This window comes from Ictalurus punctatus, chromosome 15, assembly GCF_001660625.3.
Source record: "Ictalurus punctatus breed USDA103 chromosome 15, Coco_2.0, whole genome shotgun sequence".
In the NCBI taxonomy this organism is placed as follows: Eukaryota; Metazoa; Chordata; class Actinopteri; order Siluriformes; family Ictaluridae; genus Ictalurus; species Ictalurus punctatus.
In genome coordinates this window covers 15,917,526-15,928,913 of record NC_030430.2, presented here as the reverse complement: position 1 = coordinate 15,928,913, position 11,388 = coordinate 15,917,526, and the positions used below count along the sequence as shown (strand labels likewise).

The 11,388-nt window shown below is 39.5% G+C and overlaps 1 protein-coding gene across 4 annotated transcripts; it reads right to left on the bottom strand.

Moving 5' to 3' along the window:
* Nucleotides 1-1,520: 1,520 nt before the first annotated feature.
* On the bottom strand, nucleotides 1,521-11,374 carry ccnq (cyclin Q). 4 transcript variants are annotated; one of them, XM_017487837.3, is made up of 6 exons: nucleotides 11,303-11,374; nucleotides 10,377-10,674; nucleotides 9,423-9,606; nucleotides 8,806-8,938; nucleotides 8,457-8,675; nucleotides 1,521-2,478 (listed from the first exon to the last, which is right to left on the bottom strand). In XM_017487837.3, exons 2-6 carry the CDS (start codon nucleotides 10,495-10,497, stop codon nucleotides 2,389-2,391), a joined length of 747 nt encoding a protein of 248 aa, XP_017343326.1. In that variant the 5' UTR covers nucleotides 10,498-10,674; nucleotides 11,303-11,374; the 3' UTR covers nucleotides 1,521-2,388. The 4 variants fall into 4 exon arrangements, with proteins under 4 accessions (XP_017343326.1, XP_017343325.1, XP_017343328.1 ...); XM_017487836.3 differs by having other exon boundaries at nucleotides 10,377-10,528; nucleotides 11,303-11,347; XM_017487839.3 differs by lacking the exon at nucleotides 11,303-11,374 and adding an exon at nucleotides 11,213-11,230.
* Nucleotides 11,375-11,388: the final 14 nt, after the last annotated feature.

The following is an 11,388-nucleotide window of genomic DNA, read 5'->3' as shown; positions in this document are numbered from 1 at the left end:
GTCTAATGCAGGACGGCATTTGGGCCAAGGAGAAGCTTTTATCTGCTTAAGAGTGTCCTGAAGGAATTGTATACAAATGTGCAAATACAAAAACACACTGATAAAGCAATTGTGCAAAGGTTCTTAAATGTATCATAGTATAAACACAAACACACGAAAAGAACAAGGTCTGAGGTCACCCTTTTAGAGTAAATTTGATCTTTTCTATAACTTTGACTATTGCAACTGCCAGGCTAAGCACAAAGTTAACTATAACTGTTCTACTCATACAGACCACTGCATTTACCAGTGTGCCACCCTGTAGTGGCACCCTACACCTCAGTCATAGGTACCTCCCTGCTCTGCACACACATACACAGAAGCCATCTTCCACCACAACCCTGCCTCAGACACATTTGTGAGCTGTGGCCTGTGTAGTGGAGCAAAGTTTCTGCTGAGTCGGGTATTTATAATTCAGAGTTGTGGGCTTGGAAGGGAGATGCCACTTCCTCAGGGAGCAGCTGTGCATTAGCTCAGCAGGCAGTGCAGTCTTTAGAAGGCCTCCACTGAAGCCTGAGCAGACAATCTGTGCCTCACTGGCACACACTACATATCAATTCCCTGCTTCCCATCATCATGCATGATACACCTTTCATGGTGACAGAATGGCAATGTATTTGAAGAGTGAATGATCCATTGAGAAGAACAATGCATCTCTTTTCTCAATTTAGCATACATTTTCCAGTAACCATGCTCTGTAGAAGTGGACACTTCTTATAGATCGAATAGAGGGTTGCAAGTGTTTGTTATCCTTTTCAATATGCTCAGAGTGAATTTATATATAATTATTAGAGAGAAAGAGATAAAGAAGAGAGAAGAGAGGAAAAGTGGTTGAAGGATTTAGACTGTATGGACTGAAAGGCAGAGAGAGTCAGAGCAAGCGTGCCCACAGTAGGAGAAAAATAAATAAATAAATAAAAAGAAAAAAAGAGTTCAAGAGAAAAACACCCCAGGAGGCAAAAGGAAGCATGGACCAGATACAGTTACAAGGGGGGAAAATGGTTGCGTTTGGCTGCATACATTATGGACAAAAATAGAGGACAGTAATTATATGCCAGAAAATACAGAAATAAAGACAAGCATGCAGAAGAACAGGAAACGGGCTAGGGATATAGTCTCAATCAATCCTTCCTATTCCAAGCATTATATGCCATAGCAAGAGCCAAGCTGATGTTTTATTTATGGGGGAGAGATTCCGGCTGCACATGTACCCTCTTCATAATTCATAACGCCTAGCATTAGGGCCTGCCTGCAGAGAGATGGGGAATATTTGTGTCTATGTACTACCAAAAGTGATTTGATAAAATAAAAGTCAGATTTGCATTCATTTAAAAGGGTTATTTCAGACCAAATATAATACCTTTATTAGCCACTTATATGCAACATCTGTTTGAGTAGTGCAAAAATTATTAAGAGGATAAGGCTTTAATTTCCTACATTATGCTTCAATAGTTTTATGAACGATAATGCACATTAAAATGTTCTGATTTAATTAAATTTTATTCAAATTTACCCAACTTGAATTCCTTTATTTTTCCTTTGATATGGGAGAAAGTGACCACACAGTAAAAGCTCTCGAGTGGTATGGTCCAATGTGACGCTAATAGTATATGAGAGTCATGAAACAAAAGACATGCACTAAAGTAACTAAAAAAGTAATGGATTTTTTCCCCCCACTTTTATAACATTTTGTTTTAAAAATACCTTAATAGTGGAGTGCACAAAACTCAGACCGTCTTACTCAATCACAATTTACAGTATTACATAATATACTGTAATATAACTTCAGGGAACCATAGAGATAAATTTTAATGGGAGAGAAAGTGTGTAATTAAATTATAGCATATCAAAGCAGTGCCCCAAATTTTGGCTGCTTTACCTTCAGTAAAGACAAGCTCCCAGGATAGTTTGCCATGGTTAGATATCTTCTTTAATTCTTATTTTTCCTTCCACACTTTACCCCTTTTCTCACACTCCCTCTTTCCTTCCCAGAGAAACTGGAACAAGGGAGGAAAAGAAAGTAGGGCACGAGCTTGGAAACTGATTGATGTGCTGTGGCTAAAGCCTGTTTTTCTGACTGTCACCTGGTGACTCACACTCTCAGTCCTCATTACCCTACCTCACATTAGTGTGGGCATTGGCACTTTGACAATTTCCTTAGCTGTGAAAAAAATCCAGCTGTATAATAGCAGAACATAAAAACTATTTCTGGAATTTGGTCCATGATCCAGACTTTCTCTGGTCTCAGGGGACTGGGGGGTGGGGTGGGGGGACATCAGTTTTGGGGGGGAGGACTATAGACTACGATGTAGTCAGCTTTACATGGCCTGGTTCACACTCTGTTCCCTCTCAGGTGCATTTGGCTTCCATGTCATAGAGCTGCAACAGTTCAGTCAATATGGCCTCAATCTGGGCTTTGGTAATGTCCTCACACAGAACCTGTGGAGACAATAAAAAGTGTGATCACTTTTATACAATGGATATTTTAAAAAAAAATCTACAAACCCCTGTTAAAACTACATGTTTTTGTAATTTCTGTTCTGGATAGGAGTGGAACCCCATATAGTCTTTTGTTTTTGTAGCCCATCTGCCTTAAGTTTTCATGTGTTGTGGATTCTGAGATGTGGATTGTTGTGGATTTTCTGCTCACCACATTTGTAAAAAAAAGTGGTTATTTGAGTTACTATAGCGTTCCTGCCCGCTACATCCAGTCTGGCCTTTCTCCACTGACCTCTTTCATCAATGCCTGCAGAACTGGTGCTCACTGGATGTTTTTTTTTTTTTTGGCGTCATTGATGTGAACATTAACTGAAGCTCTTGACCTGTTTTTATGCATTGCGCTGCTGCCACATGAACAAGTGCATGATCACGCAGGTGTTCCATTAAAGGGGACAGTGAGTGTCTGTGTATAAAGTTCTGGCTTTGCAGTTTACATGTTACTAAAACATTCCATACTCACATTACTGGTTTTTATAAAGATAAACTCACCGATTATGCTACTGAATGACAAAGATAGAAAAGGCTATTGAAAATAGTTCTGGAGATGTACAGGACTGTGCTGATGACATACAGTATCTCACAAAAGTGAGTACACCCCTGACATTTTTGTAAATATTTTATTATATCTTTTCATGTGAAAAGAATATCATGTCAAATAAATGTCATTTCTTTTTCACTGAAGAAATGACACTTTGCTACAATGTAAAGTAGTGAGTCTACAGCTTGTGTAACAGTGTATATTTGCTGTCCTCTCAAAATAACTCAACACACAGCCATTAATGTCTAAAGCGCTGGCAACAAAAGTGAGTACACCCCTAAGTGAAAATGTCCAAATTGGGCCCAATTAGCCATTTTCCCTCCCCGGTGTCATGTGACTTGTTAGTGTTACAAGGTCTCAGGTGTGAATGGGGAGCAGGTGTGTTAAATTTGGTGTCATCGCTCTCACAGTCCCTCATACTGGTCACTGGAAGTTCAACATGGCACCTCATGGCAAAGAACTCTCTGAGGATCTGAAAAAAAGAATTGTTGCTCTACATAAAGATGGCCTAGGCTATAAGAAGATTTCCAAGACCCTGACACTGAGCTGCAGCATGGTGGCCAAGACCATACAGCGGTTTAACAGGACAGGTTCCACTCAGAACAGGCCTCACCATGGTCGACCAAAGAAGTTGAGTGCACGTGCTCAGCGTCATATCCAGAGGTTCTCTTTGGGAAACAGACGTATGAGTGCTGCCAGCATTGCTGCAGAGGTTGAAGGGGTGGGGGGTCAGCCTGTCAGTGCTCAGACCATATGCCATACACTGCATCAAATTGGTCTGAATGGCTGTCGTCCCAGAAGGAAGCCTCTTCTAAAGATGATGCACAAGAAAGCCCACAAACAGTTTGCTGAAGACAAGCAGACTAAGGACATGGATTACTGGAACCATGTCCTGTGGTCTAATGAGACCAAGATAAACTTATTTGGTTCAGATGGTGTCAAGCGTGTGTGGAGGCAACCAGCTGAGGAGTACAAAGATAAATGTGTCTTGCCTACAGTCAAGCATGGTGGTGGGAGTGTCATGGTCTGGGGCTGCATGAGTGCTGCCGGCACTGGGGAGCTACAGTTCATTGAGGGAACCATGAATGCCAACTTGTACTGTGACATACTGAAGCAGAGCATGATCCCCTCCCTTTGGAGACTTGGCCGCAGGGCAGTATTCCAGCATGATAACGACCCCAAACACACCTCCAAGACGACCACTGCCTTGCTAAAGAAGCTGAGGGTGAAGGTGATGGGCTGGCCAAGCATGTCTCCATGCTAAACCCTATTGAGCATCTGTGAGGCATCCTCAAACGGAAGGTGGAGGAGCACAAGGTTTCTAACATCCACCAGCTCCGTGATGTCCTCATGGAGGAGTGGAAGAGGACTCCAGTGGCAACCTGTGAAGTTCTGGTGAACTCCATGCCCAAGAGGGTTAAGGTAGTGCTGAAAAATAATGGTGGCCACACAAAATATTGACACATTGTTGCCAGCGCTTTAGACATTAATGGCTGTGTGTTGAGTTATTTTGAGGGGACAGCAAACACTGTTACACTTTACATTGTAGCAAAGTGTCATTTCTTCAGTGTTGTCACATGAAAAGATATAATCAAATAATTACAAAAATGTGAGGGGTGTACTCACTTTTGTGAGATACTGTATGATCTTGTTTTGAAAAGATCTATAAGTCGAAGGAAGACAGTTAGAGAAGAATGTACTAAATTCCTTTATTTGTTCCTGAAACTGCATTTATTACCTTTCTACCTATTGCTTTGTTCCCTAGAGCCTTACCAAATTTTCTGCTATTGATAGCACAGACCATAACTTTCCCCTCTGTATTTTCCATTTAACAGGAGAGGGATTATAAACCTTATGCAATTCAAATATGCTTTATTTATTTATTTAAGAGCCTTCCTTATGGATAAAATTTTAATCTGACACAGTTATATATGTACACTCAGCTGAAAATATGCATTTCCATTTTTATACTGCTAAATGTGATAAATGCTCTTTGTCTTGTTTCTTGTGGTATCTGGGTCAGAACTGAGTCTGAACCAGGCAGACATACAGGCCTTTAGAAAAGCAAGTTGTAGTTGTGTGAAAGAGATCACAAGAATATAGAACTGCAATGCATTTGTTAATAAACAGGCTATATACTGTATCTAGTATACTTGCACCAACATTTTATAACTGCTTCACATATCCAGTGGCAAGTTGGGGGGGGGGGGGCACGACGCGCGAGCGGAGTGCTGCTACTCCCACGAAGAAGTGCATTATTTTCGTATAACAGCATGGTCTAGAGTGTGTTATTCCTCTTACATCACATGGATTTGCCAATGATTATAATGTTAAATTTATTAATGAATGACTTTCATTAGTTTCTGTTCCTGTTCTCACCTATTTTATAACGGCGATAAATTGTTATTTCCATACCAGTCTCTCTCTTTCTCTCACTCTCTCTCTGATCAAACAGAATAAACAGAAAGCATAATGAGACTGAGTGCTTACAACTGAGACTCCTTCCAGAAATGTTAAAATAAATATCTTCTAACAAAAAAAAACTTCACCACATCAATGGTTATAAGAAATAGTTTAACATGTTTTTAAATCAATTTGTTATTATTATTATTATTATTATTATTATTATTATTATTATTATATTATGTGGAGTACCCACAGTACAAGTCCCTGTGTATGAGCAGTTACTATAGAACAATAAAATATTAGAATGAGCGCATTACTATTAACCTATAATTCATGTTACAGCCGGGACTACCTGTGCTGGTATACGAAAATAATGCACACCTTCTGACCAATCAGATTTGAGCAGTTTCAACTGTGCTGTTGTAAAAATGGTTATAAAACACTGCTATTCTAGAAGCTTGATTTCATATGATGTTCCAGTTCTCAGGTGTTACAGAAAGCACTGGAAAGTAGATATCTCATTAGAGACTGGAAATGCATGCACAGAGGCAGATATAGAAAAAGCACTTTTGAAATTACTGCAGTATGCATAACTGGTAATTATGCACACCCATTAGCCCAATTGCATATTTCTAAGGTCAAAACATATGGCATATGTGCACCAGGTAATGAACACTCTTCGACTGTATATGGAAGTGTAAAGTAATTAAAGTTTTCTGGAAATATGTGCATTATTATAATACAAAATGATATTTGGACCTAATATCTATTGAACATGGAAAATTACCCATGGAAAATTAATATCTTAATAATCCCTGTATACAACAGTAAGCCTACAATTTTATCCATTTCCACTGCAAGACCAACATTTAATTACCCTAAAAGTCGCATGTACTGGCAAAAATCCAATACAGATACAGCCTCACTTCCTTTTTGGCAGCTTCGCTGTCAGATTCGTTGGCCCATTACGGACAAACCATTTTGAATATTCAAAATTCTTTTGCTATTTTTGTGAGGAGTACTGTAAAGATGAAGTGCCAAATTTGGTGATGGTTGGACAAGATTTATAGGAGTAGCGAAAAAACAGTTTTTGACAAAAATCCAAGATGGTCAACAGGAAGTACACTTTAATTTCAGATGTTGGTGTGCATTCACTTAAGCATACTCCAGGAAATTATAGGAAACATGAACTGTGAATTTAGCACAAATTCTTCAAATGACATAAGGGGAAGAATATGAAAGTTGTTACAGTTCTTGACCACAAGGTGGTGCAGTCATAAAACTTACTGGGTACATTCAGGGCATAGTCCTGAAGATACTTAAGATACTGAAGTTTCATGGAGATAGATAAATGCATTGCTGAGATACACTCTCACATCCTGTTTTTTTTTTTTTTTACATTTGCCAGTGTGTTATAGGATAATCGTTTGGAATATCAAAATTCCTTGGGTATCTTTTGTTCAGACAGGTCTCAAGATGATGTGAGCCTAATTTGGTGAGAATTGGACAAAACTTGGAGGAGTAGCCCAAATGGCAGTTAGACGTAAGCAGTTTTTAGCATGTTACTGTAACTCTTGAGCAGTGGTCAACAAAATTTTTCATAAAATTGCTTTTTGATCTTGGTCCTGAAGTGCCTACCAACATTTGTGTTTTTGACCAAATCCAAGATGGTCAGCAGGAAGTACACTTGAATTTCCGATCTTGGCATGCGTTCACTTCAGCAATCCCCAGGGAATTATAGGGAAAAAAAGAACTTTGAATTTAGCACAAATTCTTCAAATGATATAAGGAAAAAAATGTAAGTTGTTACAGTGCTTCAGTACAAGGTGGCGCAATCATGAAACTTCTTGGGTACATTCAGGGCATGGTCCTGAAGATTCTCATCAGATTTCGTGATGATGGTGACAGTTTGGTGATGGTTGGACAAAATTTATAGGAGCAGCGAAAAAACAGTTTTTGACAAAATCCAAGATGGCAGAAAATCTAATTAGGCGGAAACTGACGTCATAGGGTGAGTTGAGCTCATCTCAACCCAGGGAATGCAGGGATGGCTTTTAAATTTTGGACACACGGTTCAGAAGTTATGATCATAAAGTATTTCCAAATTAGGCCACAATTTGGCCCGATCGTGGCACTGAAGTGTTGGCAATACTTGGCCTAAAATTGGTCAGAATGTTCCTTAGACCCTTCCCAATCAGTGTACCAAACTTAACAACTTTTTACCTGATGTTTCTGTGGGCTGCCTTAGACACTTAGAAGAACAAGAAGAGGTAGAATAACAATAAGGTGCCTACGCACCTTCAGTGCTTGGCCCCCTAATTTCTAACACTGTACTATGGTTTATGAACCATGAGCTAGTTAACATTGGCAGCTTTGTTTTATCCTGGTTGTTTAGCATTGGGTGTTGCAACCAAGCATGTGGGGGCATGAGAATTTTTTTTTGCTGACATTTAATTATAACTGGCCAACACCAAAGTTCAACACCCAAGAGAGCAGAATATTGACTTTGATCAAAGTGTTATGCCCTTTGCTGCCATTGGAGCTAACTTGCAACATTTTAACATTGTTCTGAAAAAATGTAAATAGAAGTGAAGTAATTTGGAAACCTGTGATGTACTAGCATGTATTCCTACCCCATGCCCACTGATCCTGGAATAGTATCCAGATTCAACCCTGATTAGGTTAAAGGGGTTAACGATGAATGAAAGAATGATGCCAAGGTGGCACTGAAAACAATCAGCACACATTTGGGGGCTGGTGTACATTAATTTTAGACCTTGGTAGTGAGTAAGTAGGTTAAATTTAATACAGCGTGATGTTTATACCTCACAATGTTTGTAAATGATGGAAAAATTCCGAATGGACTGTGCAGTAAAGGTTAGACAGAGCAGTTGACAGTGGAGAGCATCTGCAACAGCGCCTCATCACATCATAAACCAGTCCTGATTTTCTGCAGAATTGTTAATGCCCTCACCTGCCACCACTCCCTTTCTCCAGCAGGCACCTTGACTCCATAAGTGTGCAGCGCAAGGTAGAGTGCTGTAATTGCGAGGTGCTGAGGCTGATGGCGCACACACACTAGTCCATGGTAACTGTCTTTGAGCAGGGCCCAGGCTGTTTCAGCAATGGGGGTCCGAGACCAAGCATGACGGTTCAGCAAACTCCGCACGGACAGTAGGTAGTGCAGGAGGTACTGGAAACAGATTTGTACTTAATTAAGACAAAGCAATTATAAACAATGACCGTAAAATTGTTTGGAGAAATTCAGAATCCAAGTCATGATAGAAAAAATATAAAGTAACATTTTCAGTGATCTGCATTACTTTATGAGGATGTTCGAATGACACATGAAAGTTGAGCTGTCTCAGAATGAGGAGTTCACACTGGACTACACTATCTCGCAGCTCCCAGAATTTCTCATCCAGCTCCAATGGATCACTTCCGGGGCGGAAATATCTGCAGAAGACATAAATGTATGACAGATACCTGGAAGTGTCTTGGCCACAAATTATTGCATTGTTGTTGAGGCTACGACTTATGGCCATGGGGGCTCAGCCAGAACTTACAGAGCCAGAAAAGACCTGAGGACTGTCACAACACCAGTGACTTCAGTATGTTCTTACATACATGGCATTTCAAGCTTGAAATAAAATGTAATAATATCAGCCATTTCAAAGTTTAAATTCCGTGGCCAAGGATGAAGGTCCAAATGAATGACTTTCACTGTGTCTCAGTAAATCAAAGTTCCCTCAAAGAAGAAATGCAATTTTTTTACATTTGGTGTATGTTTTTATCTAAAGTAACTTACAACTGAGGTAGAATTTAGTCCGATTCATGGACAGCTAAACGGGGTAAGCATGCATTTACACCTGAACTCATAACCTTACTGTCACTAGAATGCACTCAATGCATGATGCTCTTGACCAGGACTTGCATGTACCTGTGACAGACGTTGATAATGTCTCTTGTTCTGAGATGCTGTTCTTCAACTTTGCCCGCAAGATAGATGCAGGACATGGCTACCAAGTACGGCTCATAGACCTGTAAACTGGCAGTCTGGAAGAACTTGTGGTAGAGTGAACATGCAGTGGCTACAGGAACAGACCGCATACCCAACTTCACTCCTGCAACCAACAACACTACTTTATATATAAGGCTTACAATGTAACATTATTTCATATACCCCAGCTCTGTTGTATTCTCCAATCTGAATTATTTTTTTTTTAATAATATTGGCTCTGACAGTAGTTATCTCTCTAATTCAAAGGTAAGGCTACATTAGCATGCTTATTCTAATATGTTATCATTTCTGTCCTAACTACAGTACTTACACAAGCACTTCTATAACAGACACTCCACATAATCGAATACTAATAATAAAATGATTAAGAAAACATGTTATTTAACAAAGAAAAACATCCAATTGTTGATAAGGTTAAGCTTTCTGCTTTAATTCAACATTGATGGAAGGAGTCTGGGTATCAGCACTTTGTAAAGGTCAGTAAGTTTTCCACCATAGGAAAGTCTTCAGGACTGAGGGCTTTGTGGTTTCTCAGCAATATGACAGCCTGCTTTCGTTGTTGTTTTATTAACAAGGAGAGAGAGCCACAGAGAGAGAGAGAGAGAGAGAGAGAGAGAGAGACTGCTGCTGTATGAGCGAGTGATATCAGTAACCAGCTTGTCTAGCAGACGTTCCACAACATTAAACGTAACTATAAACAGATAAAAAGCACGAATTGTCGTTCATGAATAAACCAAATCGTTGGAAACTCGCTGTGGCAGAAGTGAACTAAAACGCATCGTGTTTAATCCCTTGGCACAACGGCACGTTTGTAAACGTAATAACTACTGAATGAATGTCGGAATCAGGTGGTGGAAAGGTGGAATCAGGTACCTGTCTCGATGATGAAGCGACAGACTCGGAAGTGTGTTTTGGTTTCATTACTAGACTCTCCAGCAGCTGTAACGTTATTCTCCACGCCGGTGGCTACGTGTGCAGAGCGTGACGCTTGCATGGTTAACTGGATATGGACACAGAACCTGGATCTGTACAGGAACAAAGACCACGTTTTATTCACTAACTACATTGTTCGTCTGGATGGAAGTCTGAGGGAAGATGATGTAGCTTGCTAGCTTGAGTAGTAAAGTCAGAAGTCCTGAGCAGCAAAATACGATATCCGATTTACTTTAGCCTAAAAAAAAACAAGAACATAAAAACATGCATAAAAAAACTGAACAAAATACAGTTTTGTTTTTATTCTGATTTTACTGATAGTATGAGGTTAGAAACCCCTTCCGTACATATGAGAAAATATCTGGGTTGCCAGGTCTATGTGAGTAAAGAAGTTTAACTCTGGCTAATCTAAACCAACCGAAACACAACAGCATCAACAAAACTCGAAAAGTCACTAACACACTCAACACACAAAATCCACTGTATAAAACACAGGTTTTCTCCCCATTTCACACAGCCTCAGAAGCACTTTTCACCTATATAGTAGCATCAGTACACATCGAAGAAGTATTTAAAAAACATTTCCCTAGTTCTTCCCTAAAATCGTAATATATTATTAGATACAGTACAATTTTAGAATAATTATGAGAATAAGTAAAACTGTTAACAGACGCAGATCATAAACATTCATACAATAAAAGATCTCGAATTGCTACAGTACTTCACTTTCCCACATAATATTTGAATCATATTTTAATCAGAACAACGTCACCTACATGCGTAGCCTATATATCCATTTACTATACTGTTATTATATGACTAATATGATTATATGACTAAGATGATAAAATGCCAATCTAACGTACGCCTGAAACTTCAATAGCATGCCATTGTGTCGGGAAATAATGCGGTTCTGGCAACACGAGTCATAAAACGAACCTGAAGAGCGTGA